Source organism: Mauremys mutica, chromosome 7 (genome assembly GCF_020497125.1).
Source record: "Mauremys mutica isolate MM-2020 ecotype Southern chromosome 7, ASM2049712v1, whole genome shotgun sequence".
NCBI classification, from domain to species: Eukaryota; Metazoa; Chordata; order Testudines; family Geoemydidae; genus Mauremys; species Mauremys mutica.
In genome coordinates this window covers 4,489,048-4,513,544 of record NC_059078.1, presented here as the reverse complement: position 1 = coordinate 4,513,544, position 24,497 = coordinate 4,489,048, and the positions used below count along the sequence as shown (strand labels likewise).

The following is a 24,497-nucleotide window of genomic DNA, read 5'->3' as shown; positions in this document are numbered from 1 at the left end:
GACTCCACAAGAATCTGTACCTAGAGGAACTGTACAGGGCCTTGAGGGTGGGGTAATGAAGCAAGTTTGAGGGGAAACCCTTGAAGCTCAGGGGACCCCAGATGGCCAGAAGTGGCTTCATTCTTGTGCCCTTCTCAATGTCAACCTTTCCAGTATTCTCTTGTACAATAAGCTGAATGGGGAGGATGAGCCATGTCAGCTCACAGCATCAAATACTGTATCCTGCCTCTGACAATACCCTGTGCCTGATGTTTCAGAAGATAGTGAGAACCTCCCATAATGCACCTGGCCAATAGCGTATATGGTGCTGGGGTGTAAAATCTTTCCTTACCCCTATAACGATCAATTGATGGCCTGAAGCATGAGGTTTTGCAGCCCCATCTTAGTATTCTTCACTAGAAATGTTCTTATATAATTGGTCTTAAAGGACCTTGTCTTCAGAATTTAGGTCTGTGCAGCTGAGTTGTGCACACATTTGCACTCCAAGTTTGCATACTCCAGGTGCAAGGCTCCAATTCGTATGCTACATGGCTAGATAGGTGTGGCATGAAAGGACAACTTGTGGATTGTTGTAGACTCGTGTAGCAAAGTAATGTGCATGCAAAGTAAGTTCTCAGTTGTGTGCAGACTTGATTACTAAAAAAACAGGTTTGGGAGTTATCCAGGGCTGCAGACGTACGTTCCCTCCTAAGCAGGGGCGGTTCCAGGCCCCAGCACACCAAGCACGTGATTGGGGCGGCATGCTGCGGGGGGGCGCTCTGCCGGTCGCCAGGAGGGTAGCAGGCAGCCAGCCTTCGGCGGCATGCCTGCGGGAGGTCCACCGGAGCCGCGGGACCGGCGATGGGCAGAGCGCCCCCTGCAGCGTGCCGCCGTGCTTGGGGCGGCGAAATGTCTAGAGCCACCCCTGCTCCTAAGGGAAAAATGAAATGTAACTTCCATGAACCGTTGTGACAGCCTTAAAGGTAGAATTTGACCATCTCTTCTCTCTCCATACACTCACTGATCCTGATCCTGATCCAATTTACATTCTGATATGGGGTCAGATCCTCAGCTGGTGTAAATCAGCATAGCTCCGTTGACTTGAGCAGAGGGCCTGGCTCGGTGAGTGGAGAATGGACACGAGTGTATGGCCGATCAGAGAAAAGTACCAAACTGTTTGAGACGGGGCTCCTGTTTCACAGCAAATTCACGTGTCGGGTTAGCAACGAAACCCAGGGCCGGACGTGAGCACGTTCCTCTTGTGCGCGGCCTCCTTGTTTTGTGTTGCTTTGATGCTGGGTGTTGCGGAGGCAGCCTCCTGCCGCAGAATCCGTTACCTTCGGAACACCTTGAATTCAAAGGCTCGCTCGACAGCCTCCTTTCAGCGTTTCAAAACAAGTTCATGTGCCAGACAAAAAGAAGGGGCAGCCTGTGTTCAGGGCTTTCCAGACACTGGTATGCCACAGTTCTAAATAGATTTGAATTGCTTGGATTGGTTCTGGTTGGAAAGCAAAGACTGAAATCAGGGGTCATAGGTGAGAGTTACTATGGTAATTGAGTAGTATCACCAGTAGTTTTGCTCTCATGAGCATTAAAGCACATAATAAAGGACAAACAAGAGTGGTTAAAGCAAGCAGGTAGGATTACTATGTTCTTTTGTCAGAAGTATATAATGTCTTGTAGTCAGTTTTAAAGACTTCTCAACCCCCAAATCCCCCCCCCCAGCAGTCACCTGCTGAGTAATTTTGTATGCTTAATCTCTAGCCCTTAACTACAAGCTTTCTACTAATTTGAGGCAAATGGGTAGTTTTGACACTAAATCGGCCAGTAAAGAATCCCTGACCTAGAAAAACTCCATTCCGAGGCACTGAGAGCAGAAAATATTTTTTCAGCCTCCTTGTAAGACGTTTTGAATGACACAAAATAGCTTTGACTAAACCCTGCTGCAGCCTCCGATTAATGGTTTGCAAAAACTTGCCGCACATCCCCGCTGCAACTTCCCCCATAAAACTTGTCACTTCAGATTGCCATCAGCCACCACAACAATCATCATTTCATGCCTATTGCTAATTGCAAGCACAGCTGAGGCTCAGCGGGGTGCTCTTGCACAGTCCCAGGCTTTTATAGCAGCCTCAATCTGTTGTATGGCACTTGTTCACACACAAAAAACTACCCGCAAAGGCAGAAAGAGGCAGAGTCACCGGTTTCTTGTAATCCCTCTGCTACCCTGCTGACAACCCAGCCCCATAAGCATTCTTGGTTTTGTCCTCCCCTTTACAAAAGCTGAAGTGACCTTAAGCTACTAGTATGTGAGCTTTTGAATGAAGAATACAACTCCTTCAGGTGCATTAGAAAGCAGTGCTGCATCTGGCTTATGAGATTCTGTTTGCAGCACCCCTGGGGTGAACTGTGGCTTCCTGTAACATGTAAAATATGAGTGTGAACTCCAGGTTCATGGCAAGGAACAGGAGGTCATGCTTCCATTCAGACCTCACTAAAGAAAATGGGAGTTTGCAGATGTTCTTGTGTATGTGTAATGACACCACCGCCCCAAAAGCACAGGAACCCAGCACGGGTTTTGATAAAACCTGCCACAGTCTGTGTGCTACTTGCAGATTTATTCATATCCATTTTTGCCATTTATATATTCAGAGACAAGCCTGCTATTTCAACAGCTCCATAGCGCAGACTCCAACCTCTCCTCTTCCAGGCATTCAACCTATTGCTCAGGCTGGCTGGGAGGTTGTCACAGTAACGGTCAAAGCCTGCCAGAGGTCATGCTTCAGCACCCTCTATTGGCTCTGTTCAGGAGATTCAGAATCTGCCTCCTCCTGCCCCAGCAAGAGTAGCAGGCAGGTCGGCGGTGAAAGAAAGGGGATTGGATCATGGTAGCCTGCAAGAGCAACTGGAATCCTTAGGAGGCTACCTGAAGATGCCAAATGAAATCCTTGCTGGGAAAAGAACTTAGTTTTTAATTCATGCCTGGCTGGGGTAAAACTGCCATTGAAATTGGCAAGGTCTGAGCAGAAACAAAGTCGGGACTCCAGGATCTGACTCAGTGGGAGTTTTGCTTGAGCAAGCAACTTACAACAGGGAAGCGCCCCATTGGGGGATAGTATTCTTGGCCTGATTGGGCAAGGAAAAGCTTGGCTCCCCAGTGTCAAAGTATCGGATGGGTTGTTTACGGCAAAGCCAAATATTACCAATATATTCATAGCAGTGAGACACCAACAGTTCTGTGTTGCAATTAGGCAGCCTTACGTTAGGAAGTAAATGCTGCATAGCTGATGGCTTAGCCTTGGTAAACAGATCATTTTAATGAATTTTAGAAATATGGATGGGTGTTAGGAACATAATTGTTCCGTGTAGAAGTCATTTCAGTATACAAATAAAAGCATTGCTTGAACAGTGTTATCCAGGTTCTGCTGAGTTGTCTCCCACCTATGGCTTCTGTGAGCATAAACGCATAATAATAAACGTAATTTGTTATGATTTTGTATGAAATGCTCCGAGAAAAGATTGCTATAATTTTTGAAGGATTTTTATTAAATACAACAACTGAACAGGCAAAAGAAACTATTTAGTTCATATCACAACAGGACTTTGTTTCTTGTGTCTGAGATCCCATTTCTGTTTGGGAGAGCGAAATTACTTGTAAAAAATATATATATAATCGTGTGGAAATGTTAACATCTTTGTGTTAGCCATGAAATCAGAAGTCTTCTTCCTTCTAATAACACATCGTCTCTAGTGATTGTTTCAGTATCTATTTCACTCATAGCTTACTCTATTTTTATGCATATGCAAAGCTTAGATGCAGCAATTGAAGAATGCTATATTAAATCTAAAAAAAATTGATGTGATTTTTTTAAAAATCAGGATAAATGTATTAACAGATATTCCTTGAATTGTACCTCATCTATAACTTACAGTACTGAAATTTTTGTTAAGTTGATTGCTTAGCCTTGGGGAACAGATCATTTTAATACATTGAAGAAATACACGTGACATGTAGGCCTTATGTTTTAAAGATGTGCATGGTTGACGTTTTATTAGCAAATGCTTTCCTACCCATAGGAGGAAAGCGGGACGCATTTGGATCCTGAGTCAGAATCCAGTTTGAACCTCCCCAGTGTCCTGGGTGTTTGAATGCATTGTCTTTAGTAGATAATTTAGCTTCATTTGTTTTATGTTTCCAAAGACTCACATAAAATGCTGATGGAAAGAAGGGGATCAAATATAGGTTGGCAAACTCAACAGCAAAACTGCCAACCCTGTTAGAAGAGTGTTGGAAGTCACCGGTATTTTGTGGTGATTATATTGCATGGACTGTAATGTTAATTGCTTTGGGGAGTAAATAACTAATAGGTGTTTTTGTTTTTTAAAGATTGAATAAGCCGTGAATTCACCTTCAGTGTCCTTATGGGCCCTGCCTCTGGCCCATGCTCCAACCCTGGAGCCCCAGGCAGTGAAGCCGCTGTCCACTCCATCCTCAGCTTTGCACTTTGGTCTCCCCCCAGCCTTCCTTCTACCTTGGCTCACCTGCTTTCCCAGCCCCTCCGCTGGCTCATTTCCCCATCCCCTTTCAGCTGGAAACCCCACTGAGACCACAGTCCCCTTCACACTGGGGAGCCCAGCCAGCAGACTACAGCTCCCTCTGTGTTTCAGTCCCCACTGAAAGGCAGGGACCTGCCTCTTATTTCCTGCTTCCCCTTCCCAGCAGGCCTTGCTCTCAGTCTATAGTGAAAGCAGCAAAGAGTCCTGTGGCACCTTATAGACTAACAGACGTTTTGGAGCATGAGCTTTCGTGGGTGAATACCCACTTCGTCGGATGCATGTCATGAATCCGACAAAGTGGGCATTCACCCATGAAAGCTCATGCTCCAATACGTCTGTTAGTCTATAAGGTGCCACAGGAGTCTTTGCTGCTTTTACAGATCCAGACTAACACGGCTACCCCTCTGATACTAGTCTATAGTGAGTCACACGTTCGGAGGAAGCCTGGCACTTTGACCTGAAAACTTGGGTCCAATTCTTTTAATCAAGAAAATCCCTTTCTAAAGCAAAGGAGGTTTGACTCCCCACCTGCTCACAGAGGGCCTTTGAAATCAGTCGACGGACTCCCCAGAAGGGCTAGTCCCAGTGTTTTACAGTCCATAGAGCTAATCAGCCATGCTGTGGCTCACCCGTTTGTTCTCCCAGCGATAGTAAAGGACCAAATTAAGATGAACCCTGGGCCATAGGCAAGGCAGCGCCCTCGCACCACCTTTAGCCTGGTCTGCTGGGTCCAAACGGACTCCCTGGGGTGAATCTGATGCTCGTGTGCTGCTTCTGGTGTATTTTGTGAGGCAGCCTGCAGACAGGAACATACAAGGAATATGGGAAGGGATTCCAGCCATAGATAGCCCCTGGCAAGTAGCCTTACTACTAATCTCTCACAGCTTCTAGGCACTAAGTAAACGTGTGTAGGAAAACTCCGTTCCTTCCACAGAAAACAGTCAATACAAACATTTAACATGCAGCAGGTTGGCTTGCTACATGCTTTTTCAAACAGAAGAGGCTAAATGTCTCACTGAAAAGCAGCTGTAGTCCAAGTCGATCCTGGAGTTGAGGCATGATAGACAGTAGAGGGAGTATGTACGGGTAGAGTGTGAAAGTGGGGAGAGGTTCCTCTCTCAGCTACTTCAGTGAGATCATAGGACCCCACAAACTAGCTAAAGAGGGTAAATTTGGGGCTACCAGAAGCCTTTCATTTACTCAGCCAAATGAATGTTATATTCAGGGTTCCCAACACGCAGAGGTTAATGTTTCCCAGATCACTAGCCAGTAATTAAGTGCAGTATAATGAACATAGAACACCGGGATTTGAACTACCTGGGTCTCTCTGGGTTTAATTGGCTGAATGAGGCTGTTACTTTGTGAGCGTGCTGCTGAGCCGTGTCTCTGAGCCTAGCCAGGAAAGATGTTTTAATTATAAAAAGTTAAAAACAAAAAACAGGCCCTTTGCATTCTTTCAAGTACATCTTCACTAAGTTCTGCTCAGCCCTCATTGTGGATTGCTGCTAATTGGCATGTTAATTACGGGTCAGCCTGACAGGAGTCTTAAAACACACCTCTGCTGTGATGCCTACAAAACACTTGCCCCTGGTTAGGCTGAAGGGTTACAGGGAACAAAACAGATCTAATGGGTTAAACCAGAGGATACAAGTTAAGTTGGGATGCAAAAAACAAATTATAAATGTGAAAAAGATGCCCTGCGCCCAAAGGCCCCAAGGAGAATGGAAACATCCTACTGAAGCAGAGCTGGAGCAAGGTTACAATTGACTTTGGACAGAAAACCTCCCCTTGAGTCGGGGAAAGGAGTGGATGCCATGCCAGGGTATAATGAATAGGGAGTGGTCTGACTACAGGACCTCTTGAGCCCTTTCTCAGCTACCTCAGAGATCCTATTGCCGATTCGGCAGCCGGGGACGTTCTGTGGCTCCCTGGGTTAGGAAATCAATGACTGGTCTGTACTGATCCTGCCAGGCAGGAGAGGACACCCAGATGCCATGGTGAAGGAACCTCAATAAGTAGGTAAAGGGGAGCTAGATGAGGGCACTCACCCCATCAACATGGGAATGTAGTGCAAGAGACCCATTTAAAGGCGTATTCGGGGGCAGCTATGGTCAAGGCAGCCTTTGAACACACAGTATCTCTGGCAGCCATCTTCACCAGGCACCAATAGGAGCTGGGTGGTAGCGGGGAGAAGCATGTCCATATATCCCTGAAAGAAACTAGTTGAGGGGGTTTCACTTCCTGCTGTGCCCTGTTTCTTCCATGAGGAGACATCCCCGTGCAGAGAGAAAATTCATAGGACAGGCCATAGGTTTCCATTGCCTTAGGCATAAGGGGAAGGGGGTCCCATGGCTGGTAGCAAAGTCTGGAGTGGGCAGCCAGGATGAGGCACCTGGTTAGACTCCACACTTCTTGCCGCTAGCGCCCCCTGTGGCTATGACGTGTCTCGGTTACCTGCTGTTTGGCTGAGGTACAGATCTGCAAAACTCAACCCCAGCCAGATCCATTCATACTAAAGAAGGAATGTTGTTAGTGCTGAAATGTGCAAGTTATACTAACATGGGCCTGGCCCTGCACTTTTTTACACTAGTTTTGCACCAGAGTAACTGCACTGAAATCAACAGAGGATCACTAGCGTGAAGCTGGCAGGACAGAGGGGGGGGGGATCAGTGCCCTGGTCAATTTTCATTTTTTTCCCATTGCAATTAACCTTCTGGGGGGCAGTTTTGTTTTTGTGAGTGTCTGATGAACGGATGATCTCCAAAGAGGGCTAAAAAAGACAGTTTCACTAATGGGGCCATAATCTAAGAACTAAACTGCCTCGTTCTGCTTTACAAGAGAAATAAAAATGTCAGCCCACGTTTAATGCAACATTGACAAAAGATGTGACTGTCTAACAGACGCACTGTCTTGGGGAGGGTCAGAGTGGGGAGGGGAAGAGTATGAAAAGCATTTTTAACTAGCACTTGTTTAAATTTCCACTGGTCTCTGGTGCATGTATTGGCACATGTGAAAAGTAATAGTATAGGGGTGATGTGTGCACGTACTGTGTGAGAGAGAGAGAGAAGTTGTATGTGCCTATATCGCTGCACAAGTAACTTTTTAATTCAGTTTCAATTGTCCTTTGGATAATACCAAGTGGGATGAAAACTGGTGACATATTAAGATTTGATTTTTCCCCCTTTTTATCCAGCCATTTGGGAGTGTTGCTCATATGTCTCTGAGATGGATGAATATAGGAGCAGTCCTGTAACCCCAGAGCCCAGCAGAGCCTTCTGCTCTGCAGGGGCAGCAATCTGCCGTGACGCAGCTGCGAGAAGCAAAAGTTCAGCCCCTTGAGGGGAGCGATAGTTTCCACATCTTGAAATTAGCTCTTTTTGCTAGGTGCTTTTACATCTTTAGTAGTGTTGGGGTTGAGACTGGAGCAGATAGTGCAGCCAATGCTGTATGCTCTTATGACAGGGTATCTAGCCCTGCAGTTACTGTGTACTAACATGATCGGGTTGTATTAGAATCCCCTGGTACATACATTCTGCTCCTCTTAGGGAATCAGAGGCCTCCTACGGCTGATTGGGTTTGAAATTTCAAAGCAGGTAAGTGGCAAAGTTATCTCTGGGGTTGATGTGGTTAGTGGCAGGGTCGTGGTGGAGCAGCTGTAAGAAAAGCACTGGGATAAAACTGACATCCTCGCTGGCAAATCAAATCATTGGCCAAGGTGATACTACCCACCCTTCCTGTGGAAAAGCTAGCAGTGCTGTTGCTCTCCATTTGTTACCATCCATAGATGCTCCTTGTTGAGAAGGCTGTGGATGGATGAGTTGTGCTAAAAGTCTGTAGTCCTGGGGTGCATGTTTTATTTAATAATCCCTTTTTTGGGGTGGGAGGGGGAGAATCTGATTATGAAAAAGAAATGCTCATTCATTGAAATTCTGCTTTAAAAAAAATTCCCTAGTAATCCTGTCGTAGTCATGTAACAGGTTGGCAAATAGAAAAGGTCAGTCCTGATTGTATGTGCCTGTTCGCAGATTGTGTTTATTCATGATACTCATGGGATGTGTTTGCTGGAGAACTCTTGTCTCTTTTGCAGCAATGGTACACCAGCTCGATGAATGTCATTTGCACCTGGCTGACAGACCGCATGGACCTGCAGCTTCACATTTACCAACTGAAAACTCTTATTAGGATGGTAAAGGTAATAATTGTTATGTGACTTTGCAAACATCTTCGCATTGGAAGCGCTGTGTGTGGTAGGTTTTCTTAGAGGAAATGTATTCTGTAGCCAAGCAAGTAAATCCGTAATTAGAACAGTTTATATTAGATGCATATGGGGATACTGCAAGTACAAAAATTAATCAAAGGGGATTTGAGACAGATCTAGATTAGGAAAATACTTCCCACAATTCTGAAGTAGTTATTTACACGGCAATGGGGGGACACATATTATTGACATTTAACCCTAATTGTACAATAAACATTCCCAAAATTGACTTTTTTAATGTGCAAACATGTTGATCACACCAATTAATCCATTTTAACTTCGGGTTCGATTAAAAGAAATCCCAAGACTTGGTTGAAGGGAAATATTTACTCCCAAAAATGTTTCAATATGTCTTGTGCTTCTTGTCAGAATGCAAATCATGATTGTTCTCGTAGTTAATTGAAGTAGTTTCTTTTACAATGGGTGTATACAATCAACTCTAAGGGATCACAAAGGTGAGATAACATACCCTGAAAGTAGCATTTTTTTTCTGTGCATGTGTGTGTGTCTTGGACTAATGATAATTATTTCAGTGTGAAATCACAGTGGTTTACATGAAATAAGATCACAGAAGGGGGTAAATACGTTTTTTGATCATTTTAGGTTCTATTTGATGCTTTTTGGCCTAGTGTTTTAAAATGTTTGTATTTTCCTGTACACCAAGAACAAATCAAAGCATAACAAAATTACAACTGAAATGTACTAAATGTACTTTTCATAAATTGGAACAATAGGCACTAGCAAATAATCTCTATTTGTTAATTAGCTGAGGAATTATTTTTCTGGATTTATGTTCTTTTAAAGCCAATATTGCTTTGGGTAGCTGCTAGAACCAATTTGAGAATGCTCTGATCCACAAGTAACTATTTAATCCAGTTACTGTTTTATAGTGTGTTATTAAATTAATGGTATTACTGCTGGAGTCTTATCTCACAGAGATCAATCAAGAAGGTTCCAAACCTAAATTCAGATACAAAGAGGTAAATTTTAACGCTTAACTACCCAGGAAACTTTTATAACTTACCGATAGCTGCAGACTGTGGAAGGAGGGGAAGATAGAAACAGATACACTTATGCACAGTGTGTTTGTGTTTGACATATATATTCAGTGTCTCTAATGTGCAGGACTGTAGTTGTCAACAAGATTTGAATTTTGTAGATAGGAGTATTTAAAATATTTTCATTTCACTGGAGTAGAGAGTTTTGGTGCCATGTAACCATGTCTCTATGTGATATGGAGTTTTTATTTTATGAGGGAAAATAATGATGGTTTGTATTGCAGCAATACATTGCCAAGGGGAACTGGATATACCCCAATATACTTTGCAGTTTGTGCACCATTAACACAGTGGGCGCCCGATCCTGAAGTCCTTACTCAGGCAAAACTCCTATTGAAGTGGCCAAAAGTGGCCAGAGTCTCATTTACACAAAGGCCAGTTTCTATTACTCTGGCAGTATAAAGAGGGCACAAGTTACACCCATCACTGCATTGCCACCGCCATGTAAAATACCCTTCGTGTCTGGGATGTCCGTGGAGTATGTCCATGGATGTTAATGGCCTGCTGATGCAGGACCAGGGCCACTCTTTGATGACTCTTGAAATGAAGCATGAGAAATCTGTGTTGGGGAATTAAACGTGACTTTGTGCTGTTTGTCTCTCCCTCCCAACACGTCACTTCCATCCTAGAAAACCTATAGAGATTTCCGATTGCAAGGAGTGCTGGACTCCACCCTAAACAGCAAAACCTATGACACCGTGCGAAACCGGCTGACTGTAGAAGAAGCCACAGCGTCCGTTAGTGAAGGCGGAGGTCTTCAGGGAATCACAATGAAGGACAGTGATGAAGAAGATGAAGAGGATGATTAGATAATTCTGGTCTAGAGGCCCACGTGGTGGTGGCTTCTTCGCCAGTGCATGTACCTAGTCTGTTGTTCAGTTAGCCACATTAGGAATTTTTCTGTCAGCTCTAAATACCCATGAGAAGTTTACCAATACAATTGCCATTTAGCTGTGTGGTAATAAGATTAGCACCTCTGTTTGATTCATTGGTTTCCTAATTTCATATCTCTATGTTCATAAGCAATATGGAGCACCATTGTTTAATACTGTTAATGGAAAACTACATAGAATACATGCTAGGTGTGTCCCTGTTATAATTAAAGTTTAAACAATGCTTCATTAATGTACTGTATATACATTGATGGTAAATTGTTGTGAAGATGAGTGAATCAAGTACTTTCATTTCTTTGTTTCTCTTCTGTGGATGCCAACTGCTTAAAATGAATAAAAACAGCTTTGTTTTTAAAAGAAAAGTGAGGCTGTTACAAATGAGTTTTTTTTGTTCTCTGTTCATTTTTTTTTAAATCCAGCTGTTTGAATCATTCTGCATCCCAGTTAATAAACCATACGCTTCTCCTTAAAGATACAGTGAACTCCATCGAGGGTATGTACCAATGGATTAGTAATTCTGATTGCCACCACAGGTCAATCCTAGCCTAGTGGATACATTCATGCCATGGTACAGTCCAAAGCAGTTGTTTTATGTCAACATTTGCCCCTCTAAATGTTACATCTTGTTTGTTTCAAGTATCTGTGTATGTAAAAAGGCAACTTTACTTACAACCCTAGATTACAAAGACGTGTTTATAATAATATAGGAACATTTACTCCAGTAGACTGTTACTATAACTTAAATTCCTTTGTTCACAATGTTTTTTTATATATGTCATGTACATTGCATTTTGACCAGTAACTGCATGTCCCCGATTCCCCCCTCCAGAAGCTGTGTAAAATAGTGGATCCATTTTGCTTTGGCCTTTTACAAGCCGACAGTTGTAAACGTGTGGGAACTGTGGCTTTTCAATAAATGACTATTCAGATGTCCTGAGAATAAACTACGGAGTCTTTTTATGTCTGCCTTAGGAAAAAATGACAAGCTAAGATGTAAGAGTCCCTCCTCCCTCCTTCCCCGTCCCCTTCCAGAATAAACAAGGGCTTGGGGGGGGACGGGGTTCCAGGTGGGTATTTCTCCAGTTTATTGATTTAAGTAGATTGTTTTCTACTTCACTCACAAAGGTCAAGGTGAGGAAGGCGTTAATAAGGACACGTTCCAGACCAGGACCATGCTCTATCTTCTCCACCTAACAAGGGTGGAAATTCACAAAGGTATTTAGGTGCCCAAGTCCCATTGATTTCAATGGGAGTTGGGGACCGAAACACTTTTATGATTCTCACCCTAAGAGTTCCCAGCATCGCCTTGGCAGTTAGTCCTGCTTTTACCTGCACACACCACCGTGTGATCCATTGTGCAGGGGCTGGCAGATGGTTTGTTCTTGGAAGTGGTTGCAAGTTGTTCCTGTTGTGACACGGTAATTGGCCTTTCCTGACACTTACCAAGGACCTCCTGTTGTATTTGAACCTTCCCTCACAGTGCTAAAAACATCTGGTAGGAATTAAAAGTGCATGTTGCATGATCAAACTCTTAATTGAAGTTAAAACACGATGCCCTGATGGAAAGCTCGTTAGACTCAAAGTTTAGTAGTGTTTCCCCGTCGATCCCTCACACAGCCTAATCAGACTAGAAATGCTGTGATGGAGAAGGCTGAATGAAGCCTAATACTTATGTTTATGTTGTTGGCAATATTATTCTAGCTGTGTCAGTCCCAGGCTATCAGAGAGACAAGGGGAGTAAGGAGCATCTTTTATTGACTGTCAGTTGGCGGAAGAGACGCTTTCGAGCTTCACAGAGCTCTTGACCTGAAGATGAAAGCTTCTCTCTCTCACCAACAGAGGCTGGTTCAATAAGAGATATTTCCTCACCCAGCTTGTCTCACTTCCATTCTTTTTGAACGCAGATCTTCTCTACACACCTTGCTGCGGCATCCTCTCGGTGCTCCTTGGCTGGAGTCACCCCTGAAATCCCATGGTCCCAGCCATTAAAACCAGGCATTCAGCCTCTGTGAATACTTAAAGCAAAGTGGGTGTAAAAATCCATATGCAGGCTATACCTGAAGTGAATGGGCCTTGCCATCCACTGTCAGGGGCACAGGGTTTTGACAAGCTCGGAGCTAAAGGTGGAAATCAAAACAGGCTTATCAGACAGGTTAAGAGCTGACACTCAAGGATGGGCCCTTAATAAATTCATCAGAGCCTTGGTTTCATGCTGCACGCTTTCCAATCACTTTCTAAGGGAGTCACAGAAGCAAGCTAGCCCCCCCTCACATCATGCCCCCCCCCAGAACTGGGGAGACGGTGCCCTGTCATAGCCAATGGCTCAGGATGTAGGAGGTGTGTTTTCAGCCTTCCTCTAACCGATGTGGAACAGGGACTTACACCCAGGTTTTCTCGCTCTCTGGCAAGTGCCCTAACCACTCGGCTACTGGGTTTTTTTTAATCAGTCTCTCCTATTGAAGCTGTTCCACCTTGTATTCAGTAGTAATTGGGCCCAGGACCAAGAGAGACTGACCCTGTAGCCTGGCACTCACCTGGGAGGTAGGACAGTCAGGTGTCAGTCTCTGCTCCAGTAAAGGTCCAGTTATTGATACAAAGTGGAAAAGCTCCACTGAGAGAGAGAGCCTCCCGTGTGGTGGTGCCCACACTCCCCTCTGCCTGGGCGTGTTCCCCACATTCCAGCTCAGCACGCTGGCCGCTGGGCTACTGGGACGCATGCTCAGCACGCTGGCCGCTGGGCTACTGGGATGCATGCTCAGCACGCGGGCCACTGGGCTACTGGGATGCATGCTCAGCACGCTGGCCGCTGGGCTACTGGGATGCATGCTCAGCACGCTGGCCGCTGAGCTACTGGGATGCATGCTCAGCACACTGGCCGCTGGGCTACTGGGATGCATGCTCAGCACACTGGCCGCTGGGCTACTGGGATGCATGCTCAGCACGCTGGCCGCTGGGCTACTGGGATGCATGCTCAGCACGCTGGCCGCTGGGCTACTGGGATTCATGCTCAGCACGCTGGCCGCTGGGCTACTGGGATGCATGCTCAGCACGCTGGCCGCTGGGCTACTGGGATGCATGCTCAGCACGCTGGCCGCTGGGCTGTTGGGATGCATGCTCAGCACGCTGGCCGCTGGGCTACTGGGATTCATGCTCAGCACGCTGGCCGCTGGGCTACTGGGATGCATGCTCAGCATGCTGGCCACTGGGCTATTGCTCTCTCAGGGCTGGGGCTTGGCCAGGGAGCAGCCTCTCGGTGGCAGTTTAGGGGACTTTGTCCATTGGGAACTCAGCCTCCTACAGGGGCAGGCAACAGCTGAACAGTGTTTTGTCAGTTGCACCTAAAAGTTCTTGCAAAGTGTCTATGTCCCTGTGTGAAACTCACCCTACAGGTCTTGACCAAGGTCACACCCAGAGCCAGGACCTGACCACAGCTCTTCCAGGCCGGTGCCTTCACCACACGTCTCCCATATAGTCCTTCCCTGGCTGAAGTGGGCAGCCGCTGTCCCTGAGGAGCTTCTGCCAGGCAGGGTGCTCAGGCAAGACCCCACCTATGGAAGTGAGATTGCATCTGGCACAAGCAGCCAGGAAATGGCACAGCCAGTGCCCACACTGGCAAAACCCTTGTCATTGTGTGACGTGAGACCCCAGCTGGGTCAGCAGCAGGGACTGACTCTGGCTCTAAGAGCCCCGACTTATGCCGAAGGCTAGTGCCGCCGCACAATGCTGTGGCTGGGGGCCAGGCACTGGAGGTGGACAGGGAGCCACCGTACATTAGAGTGGGTTACAGATGCCGAAGGAACCTCGGGCAAGCAGACTAAAAATCTCTTATTGTTTCTTTCCTTTTTTTAATGATGTGGAACCAGGTTTTTTTAAAGCCCAGAGAACTCCCAGCAGTTCCTTGCACCTGAAGGGCTGAATTCCCATAGACCAGAGATGCTGCTGTGGGGCTCGTTCAAACCAGGGCGGGGATTTTTCCTCCACCGGCTAGGGCACGGCCCCTTAAGCTTGTTGAGAACAGCTGAGAAAACCAGACTTGGGCTTGGTCGGCCTCTAAAGAACATTTCAACCCAAAACGTAACCCAGCCCTGCCACCCGACCCAGCTAAGCCCCTTCCTACCATGGCAGTAGAGAAACCAACCTGGATTCTGCTCCACCAGTGATTTACTCGGGGGGGTGAGGGGGGAAGGGAGAGTTGCACATAAAAAAGAACTGAGCAAGCTGCCAGCTGCTGTTCCTGCTCAGAGCTGCCTAGCTGCTGTGGTCATGCCTACCCCACCCCCAACCAGGCCACTGTGGCAGCTGCGTTGGGCAAAAGTGACTGTGTGTATCTGATGTGGAAAAACTGGAGAGAGTCCAGCGGCCGGCAACAAAAATGATTAGGGGGCTGGAGCACATGACTTACGAGGAGAGGCTGAGGGAACTGGGATTGTTTAGTCTGCAGAAGAGGAGAAGGAGGGGGGATTTGATAGCTGCTTTCAACTACCTGAAAAGGGGTTCCAAAGAGGATGGATCTAGACTGTTCTCAGTGGTACCTGATGACAGAACAAGGAGCAATGGGCTCAAGTTGCAGTGGGGGAGGTCTAGGTTGGATATTAGGAAACACTATTTCACTAGGAGGGTGGTGAAGCACTGAAATGGGGCTTACCTAAGCAGGTGATGGAATTGCCTTCCTTAGAGGTTTTTAAGGCCCAGCTTGACAAAGCCCTGGCTGGGATGATTTAGTTGGGGATTGGACTAGATGACCTGCTGAGGTCCCTTCTAACCCTGATATTCTATGATTTGCCTCGTTCCCTTTAATTATGCACAGCCTAGTTGGTGGGGTAAGGGCCTGAACTGGGTGACTTGTTGATGATAACCTCCCAGAGCTCATTGCAAACAAGCAGGAGCAGAGACACTGGAGGTGCTGATTTGGGGCAGCTCCCTCAGACACACCATGTCAAAATGGCCTGTTTCTACTTATTTGCAGGGGGCAGGAATAGCTCAGTGGTTTGAGCATTGGCCACTTAACCCAGTGTTGTGAGTTCAATCCTTGAGGGGGCCATTCAGGGATCTGGGGCAAAATCAGTGCTTGGTCCTGCTAGTGAAGGCAGGGGGCTGGATTCAATGAGTTTTCAGGGTCCCGTCCAGCTCTATGAGAGAGGTATATCTCCATATATGTTGTTATAGCTCCAGGTTTAAAGCCCTCCTGGGCATAAACTACACCTGGACTAGGACTCAAACACACACAGCCTCAGGTGGGAGCCTGTTACAGTCAATCTTAGCGGCTGTGAACACGTGAAAGGGTTTGATATACCAGCAAACACACGCACAGTGGAGAAGCTGCTTATACCAGGCATTCTTTGGGCAGTATAACTTATCCCAGTTCCCCAACCAAAGCAAACTAGTCCAGCAAAGGGACTCTTTCTTTTTGCCAGTATACCCATGTCTAGCACTCCTACCAGCATAGCTAACTGTGTCGGGGTGGAGGGGGGCAGGGGATGGGAGAGCATCACACCCCACCCTGACCAACATCGCTATGCCAGAAAACCTTTTAAGTGCAGACCAGGCCAAAGCCTCTCCCGTCTTTATGGAAAGGCATCCAGCTAAACTAGGCTTGCTTGGCAGAGTTAATACGCGTGGCAGCATGGCTACTGGAAATGGAATCCACCGTTTGTCTGACAAGTCTCAGCAGCTACTCAGCCAATTTGTTTTACATTTCAGCAACGAGTAGTTTCGTTTCCTTCCTCGCTGTTATAATGCAGCTGCCCTGGCCCAGAGGCGTCTTAAACGTTGCTGTTCTGGCCCTCAGTGAGGCGGAGCGGCAGAGCTTTCCTAGGAAAAGAAAAATGTGTCCCGAAGCATTAAAAAAATGCGTGGCTGAAGCAAAGGCTGTTGTCATGTTGCTCATTTTTTAATGCAAAAATGACATCTCTGGGCTCGTGTGAGTCACTTTGGGTTGTTTTAAATAACCCAACATAGGGTTAAAGAATCAGCTACCAAAGCAAAAAATGTTCATGTAATGACCAAGCCAAAAGTGACCCAAGGTAAAACACAGCCTTGGCAGCGACAGTTATTTCCTATTCACTGCAGCTGCTTTTCTGCCTCCTGACACTGACACATCGCAAGGCTGCAAAGCTCTGAGCCTTTCTGATAGCGCCATGACTCAGCAACTGTTGGTCAAGTGGCTGGACAGAGGCCGAATGCTGGACTGAGCCAGTGTCAAGCTGCCCATCTCGAAAAGTCCCTTTTAACCCTTCCCAAAAAGCAGCAAAGAGTCCTGTGGCACCTTATAGCCCAACACACGTATTGGAGCATGAGCTTTCGTGGGTGAATACCCACTTCGTCGGCTGCTTCCCAAAAAATAAACCTTCTTTGGGTTCAGAATGGGAGCCCTGGATGCTGCAGAAACTAGCTGCTGGCTAAGACTGCATCTAAAACGAGTATATTTGTGCTTAGTTTATCAAGGCAAGCTCTAGATATGTTTAATTAATAAATAAACGACTGCCTATAGCCCCTCAACCCAGTGTATTTCAATGTACAGCCTTCATTCAAGCTTGTTTAGTTTCTTTAGCTAAACATGCAGTGATTTCCAGCCCCCACCACCTTCTTGGAGAGGTGGATTTCATCTAAAATTGTAAATCTGCGTTTGTTGAACTATGCAAAGGGAGGGAGGGGGAAGCGCAGAGATTATATGCAATCTGCCAGTAGAGTTCTGTGCCATCATAAAAATGTCTTGCAGGTCAAAACAAAGAAAAACACTGTGCAACAAATTAGTCGCAGGCAGTAGCTAATATGGAGATCAAAAGATTAAAATTAATACATGCAACAACGAACTAGCCGGAATAATGGGAACACTTAAGAAGATTAAGTCAATGACTGGGGCCAGAAGTATGAAAATCAGATTTTGATTATATTGTAAAATTTGAGCGTGAGATGACAAAAAAGCAACTGTAAACACGGCGTGTTTCACTCTGCCCATCACAGACATATTGGCTCATTTCCTATGCGAGGAATACAGTTGTTGAAATAAACAAACATATTATGACTCAACTGTTCAATCTGAAAACAAACCAGGTGGTCAGAGCCTGACAAGATGGAGTTTTTGGAAGCGCAGCCTTGCTGCGGAGCGTGCAGATGACAGCTGCGGTGAGCAAGGCCCTAGCGCTCCAAGCAGCTGACAAGAGTTGGCCAGGCCTGGCACTCGGCGCTAGGAAAGCATCATGGTGTTGGGCAGGCAGATGGGTTAATGGCTCAGAAGCTGGGCAATGATGAGGCTGTAACTACGTCTCTAGACCGAACAGTGTTACCCATTGTATGAGCGCGACTCAAGACCCTGGCCTGTGGCTTTCTGGGTGAATACAGGTCAGTGATTTGGTTGAGGCGATTGGTACAAGCTAAGGCCAAGCGACAACCCTGTAAAAGTAATAACAATCAAGTGCAAAATAACGGCGTTTGCCAGCACGGACGATGCACCAAAAGGAAGAAATGGTGGAAATCCAGGCAAGAATGTGCCACTGGTTGACATAAAGGCATTGGCAAAATGGTACTAATAATTACCATTGCACGCCTTCTACGGGCTAATATTTTCTATGGGGATTTTTTTTACTACCACTGTGCCATCACCAGAGTCCCCCCACTGCGCTGTCCGCAGGGTTGCCCAGATCGGTCTCCTGACTGATTACTGCTCATTTCGAACGCACTAATGCAGAACAATAGTTCAAATTAGTCCTCAGCTTGTAAGGCAGCACCTTGTATTTGTCTCCCTGCGGTTCATGTGGCCACTCGCTCACCATTCACCCGCCTTTGTCAGGGCCTCGAAAATTCTTCACAGGCTTGACTAACCTGTTTTATGTGCGCGAGTAAACAGGAGCTGTTATTTGCCAGTCTCCCTAGCACATCCCTTTTTCCTCAATTTTAAACCTGCCCCATAACAAATTGTCATCTGGCTCCATCCTCTGTGCAATGAAGGTCCCGTCTTCACTGCCTGTGCTAACTATGTTGACGAGCTATGAGCCGCTCTCATTTGGCAAGAGACAAGCCATGTCGGCACCCCCTACACAACAGGCATTTTGCATTTCCACATCTTTTCACCTCCTAGATCAGAGGTGGGCAAACTATGGCCTGAGGGCCACATGTGGCCCGCGGGACCCTCCTGCCCGGCGCCTGCGCTTCTGTCGCAGAGGCTACCCCAGCCCCTCCCCTGCTGTTCGGCGGCGCAATGCTCTGGGCGGCGGGGCTGGGAGCTCCTGGGGCAGCACAGCTGCAGAGCAGCTCTCACCCGGGCTCTGTGCTGCGTGGTGGCAGCGGCAGCTTGGCCTGGCTCAAGCCGAGCGGCACGGCTGTAGCACCGCCAGCCACCGGTGCTCCTGGCAGCGCGGCAAGGGAGCAGGGGGCGTTGGATAGAGGGCAGGGGAGTTCAGGGTGGTGATCGGGGGGCGGGGGTGTGGCTAGGGGTCAGGGCAGTCAGAGGGCAGGGAAGTTGACTGGGGGACAGGGAGCCCGAGGGGCAGTCAGGAAGGAGTGGGGGTTGGATGGGGCAGCAGGAGGCAGTCAGGGGCAGAGGTTCCGGGGGCTGTCAGGGGACAGGGGTGAGGGGGAGGAGGTGGATGGAGCAGGGGTTGCAGGGGGGGGCCATTAGGGAATGGGGGGTTGGATGGGGGGGCAGGAGTCCCAGGCGGGGAGGCGGATAGGGGGTGGGGGCTGGGCCACGACCCCCTTCCCTAACCGGCCCGCCATACAACTTCTGAAACCTGATGCGACCCTGAGGCCAAACAGTTTGCCCGCTCCTGGCCTAGATGCTGGTAAGACTCAGCTGGCAGCCTCACCGAACTGTGCTCTGTTCGTGGAACTGCCGTTCTGATTAGTATTATTTATATATTCATAGTGGCTATATCGGAGTAGCACTTAGCGCCCCCCCCAGTCTGATATCGGGCCTGACTTGTGCTAGGTGCTGTACAAATACATGGACCATTTCATGCCCCTCCGCCCCTGAACTTACAATCTCAATAACGTTCTCATTAGTCCCCAGCCAATGGGGAGCTGGGCATGATTAAGTGATCTGCACAAGGTCAGACAGGGAAGCTGTGGCAGAACCCAGCCATCCTAAGACCTAGGCCATGGCTTTAAACAAGGACAGTTTCCTTCACATTCCTAGATACCAAGGTTAGACGGGACCATTATGCTCATCTGGGCTGACCTCCTACCCCAGGCCAGAGCACTTTATAATGTACATTGCACTAGCGCCCAGAAGCCCTGTTACGCTAGGTGCTGTACAAGCACATACTGGCCGCCCCTGTCCAAAAGCACCGTCACTCACCGTATGACCGACACCAAACAGGCGAGCCCACGGAAACGATACGCTAGGCTGTGGTCTCACTGCTCAGGTCAGGCACATATTTGTTATTCACTGAGGAAGTTGCCGCCTGCGGCCCACCACGTGCCACTCCCCTATATGCTCAGCAATGGGGCTTTGCTCCACTAAGGCTCCAAGCCTCAAAGGACTTTCGGCACCTAACTACCGTGGAGGAGCTGGGCCTAAGGCCTGGCCTACAGAGTGGGCTGGAGTAAAAAATTAAAACGTGAGGCGCCTTTGGCTGCCGCCACCAGCTGTGGGAGGCCGGTCCGCGCACGCCGAGTGAGGGCATCAGAATCGGACTCCAGCCACCCTTCCCAGAGGGAGCCTTCCTTGTTGGCCTCATTGGGCCTGCTCAGCTAAGCAGGGCTTAATCATGTGACCATGCCTTGCCGAATCGAGGGCTCACCGGGTCCAGGCAGGCGTCCTGCGCACACACCCGCCTCATGTCATCCCCAGCTTGCCCTGCAGCCCCACGTGCCTGGGTGAGCATTTGTCCTGGCCCTTGGCCCCGTGTCTCGGCCTGCGTCCTGTGCGCCTGGTGGCGGGGCCGCCTCACTGCCCCTTACAGCTGGGGGCTGTTTGGAGATTTTCACCCTCTTCTCACGTTTGTCTTCATTTCATTTTTCTAGTTTCAGCCTGGTTTGGCTTGTCTCCTGCTCCCCCACTGGCGTCCTTCTTCTCCTGCCCATCCACGCACAGGCTGCCTGACCTGCTTGCCACTGGCCTTACGGCTCATTGCCTCATGGCTTAGCCCGGCTACCCAGCCGCTAGGGTTGCCATTTTTGGTGGGCCATATTCCTGGAGATTTAATCACATGACATAATCTCTAATTAAAGATTAATCTCTAAAGCCTAGCGACTCCAAGCCAATCCTGGAGGTTGGCAACCCTGGTTATGGTGCCACTCAGATTTAGCCTGGCACCCCTCTGTTATGATGGGGGCCAGTGCGGGGCGGGGGCGGGGCGGGGGGGGGTTGCATGCAACCTGAGTGGCACCGTCTCTCCCACACACCCTCACACACTCTCTCGCTCTCGCTCTTTCTCTCAAATTTAGCCCAGCCCTGCTCCGTCATGGGCCCTTCCCGCAGTGGTCATGTTATGGATGGGTGTGGCGCCCTGATGTTCAGATTTTTTACCCCAGGGCCCCAAAAAAACTCTACATGTGCCTGCCTGAAGGAACCCAAATAAGGCAGCAGCAACACCTGCTCTTCTCTGGCAGCCTTGAGCCAGGCTGCTGCACAGCTTCCCGAGCACTGCCGTGGGCACTGCACAGACACCAGCTCACTGCCATAAAGGTGCTGCTTTGCCTGCATTTTTCAAACGTGGTTTTCAGTAGCGTGAGCATTAAAATAGTGTGTGTCGGGCCCTCCGCAAAAAACTTCATCAGTGGGTCTAAACTAACACATGGTGGATTCTTTTCATTGATCTTTTAAACCTGGGGGGGGGTCACTTTGGTCACATTTTTGAGCTTTCTGCTACAACAGTAAGGGAATGTAATGTGGGGGGGGGGGGGGTTGTGTGCTGGGGGGGGGCTGTGTTTTTAATTAAAGTTTAGATTTTTCTCATAGTCATGACTCCAGAGGCTGGGACTTTAAGAAAACCATCTAATCGCACAGGATGCACGATAATATCGTATGAGACAATGCCCCAGGGTTTTGCTCTGACAAGAGGCTCGGTGGGTGCCATGGTGGGGTTTCCAGTCGCTCAGTGACACCGTGTTCAACATACTTTGGTTACACAATGTGCCAGCTCAACCCGGGCTCCGAGATCCAGCCTGGGGGAGGGGGGTCTTGCGCGCTCAGGCACCGTCACAGTAATAAAGCCTGTGCGTCCCAATGGGTGCTGCACAGGTCTGAGACAGGACTGAATGTGTAACCTTTAATTATTAGCTGGGCTTAGCTTGTACTGTGTATGTAGGCCCCAATGTGGGCAGGGGAGGGCGGGGGGTAAGACCTTAACTGCGGGACAGGAGTCATGCAAACCTTTGCAGCTGCGGGGAAAGGGCCCTGAAATTAGTTGGGGAATCGTTCCAAAAAAGTGTTTAAGGTCAACGACTCGTGGGCACGTCAGTCACCATGTCTCAGCGACATGAACATTCACACCACAAGTTTTCAAAACGAAACACAAGTTTTATTTCATTTAGAAAATTTCCATTTAAAAACTTTGGCATGGGGGGGTGCCCCTTTTCTTTTATTGCTTCCGCCCCTCCCTGTGAAAAGGGGAGTGCATGCAAAAGTGAAAGAAAGTGGGGTTTGCCTCTCGTGCGTGTTCTTTGTTTGGGGTTTTTAAAACTTTTTTCAATGGGAAAAAATTAACCAAGTGACAGAAAGGGGTTTTTTTTTTCATGCCTCTGTTTATCTTTCCCCCTGGCATCTTATCCCCGCCAGCCCTGTAGAAAATTGGGTGGGTGGGGAGAGTTAAACACACTGAAAACAGTGAGCCCATTCCCAGTATTTCAAAATGAAACATTCCAAACACTTTTAAAGGGGGGGGGTGTCAATATTTCTTTTTGCAAGTGTTTGAAATGAAAACAATTATTGAACCCTTATTTGGGGGGAAGGTTCATTTTTGCTAAAACACCATTTTTCAACAACAAAACTGTAACATTTTTCTTTTAAAAAGAAGGTCACAGTGGCCAGCTCTGCTTGTTGGCATGAAGGGCTGAGACATGGCCACCTACTTGCCCCCAGTTGGCCTGCCAAGCCCAGAGGCTGGAGCTGGTCGTTACACGAGTCATGCAGGAGCGTGAGGGGCACCTTACTCCGTGGCTGACATCTCCACTTTGCGCTCACCCTCTCCCCAGCCCTGTGTCATGGGCCCGTGGACAGACAGGGCAGCGTCGAGGCCTCACCTACCACTTCCGTTGCTTATGGACAAACCAGCAGAGACCCCAGCTCGCTTCCCCCGCCCCAGCTATACTGGCCCCGCAGGACTCCTCAGAGCTGTCAGCTTTACTGTCCTGTCTGACACTGAATACACCCAGCTCGCTCCAAAGTAAGATGATGCCATTTTTATAGTGACCCAGACCAACTTCAGATGTCCCCTTTGCAGCTCCACTCGTAGTAACCAGGGAGGCTGCTGTAGTCTAGACAGATTGCAGGAGATTTTAGTGCCATGTCATCCACCCAGAAACTGGGCTACTATGCAGGCTAAAATCCCTGGGCACTGTCTACATTATAATGGAGCTATACCCATACACCTAGCTCCTAAAACTGGAAGGGACCCCGAAGGGTCATTGAGTCCAACCCCCTGCCTTTACTAGCAGGACCACGTACTGATTTTGCCCCAAACCCCTTAGTGGTCCCCTCAAGGATTGAACTCACAACGCTGGGTTTAGTAGACCAATGCTCAAACCACTGAGCGATCCCTCTTGCCCCCATTCTTGCAGCCACCACCAGGGAAGAATTATGGCTGGCACAGGCACAGCTATATCGGGCTGGAGCGCCTGGTTTACCCTGTGATTCCACAGCCATGCTCCTTGATGTGAACGCCAGCCCTTGGTGTGGAAGGCTGCCCCAGAATGCGCCATTTCGTTAAAAACCTCACCCTTATAAAACCTGCCAAACATGAGCTGCATAGAAGCCAGTGCAGAGATGTCTTGTGGGTCTACAGACAGCCTGAAACAATTGTTCTGAGAGATGCAACTGCTCTGGTCATTTCAGTGGGAGTGTGAACTCTGAAACCTAAGTATTAACAGTCATAACTGCCCCCCCTTTAATACCCAGATAATGTGCTTATTCCACAAATCCCAGTGGCTTCTCGCACCTTCCGAGGTGCCCCCCCACCCAGCCATGGCGGTTCCTGTAATTGAGTTGTGCATTTTCCAACACAAAATGCTGTAGCGGGTTCAAAATTAGAAGTTTGGGAGTAGGCTCAAATGTGTGAATATGAAATTAACGAACAGAAGGGAGATGTTACGGATTAGATTGCTCCTTTTCAATCAGCAAAATTTGGAGGCCAAGACGCTGCTTTTGAAGTCTGGGCTCGTGCATTTCAGGGGCTCAGATCTGAACAAGTTTGGCCTCCATTCTGAAATGTATTTGACGCTGCCACCCAATCTCCAGCGGGCGCTGGACATCCCAGGAGGGCTGCAAAGACCTACCGGCCGCATGTGGGTCAAGTTTGCTCACAGCAGGGAGTCGTTCCGGCAGCAGCTGGAGCTCTCCCGAGTCCCCCACTCGCCCGACCTGCAAGACAGCGCCTGTGCCCCAAGTGACTATCCCACCCCCCCACTGGCGCGAGGGCGCTGCCTTGCTGTTCACACGTGCTGCAGCGAGCAGCTGATTTGCAGAGCCGGGTGCAGGACAGCGCGCGAATCGAACCTGGCACCATTGCAGGGACTTGACGCCAGCCCGCGCGCCCCGGGGAAACCCAGCCCCTGGCCCCGGGATTCGAGCCGTGCAAAGCCCAGGCGTTGAAC

The 24,497-nt window shown here is 48.2% G+C and overlaps 1 protein-coding gene across 5 annotated transcripts in view; it reads left to right on the top strand.

Annotated features, from left to right (window-relative positions):
• CADPS (calcium dependent secretion activator) overlaps positions 1–11,677 on the top strand; it is a 356,811-nt gene extending 345,134 nt beyond the window's left edge. For all 5 annotated transcript variants that reach the window (XM_045025308.1, XM_045025307.1, XM_045025309.1 and 2 more), the window contains 2 exons: positions 8,624–8,728; positions 10,482–11,677. In XM_045025308.1, the coding sequence (XP_044881243.1) occupies positions 8,624–8,728; positions 10,482–10,661 (285 nt within the window). In that variant the 3' untranslated portion in view covers positions 10,662–11,677. The remainder of the gene's footprint in view (positions 1–8,623; positions 8,729–10,481) is intronic.
• The last annotated feature ends 12,820 nt before the right edge of the window (positions 11,678–24,497 follow it).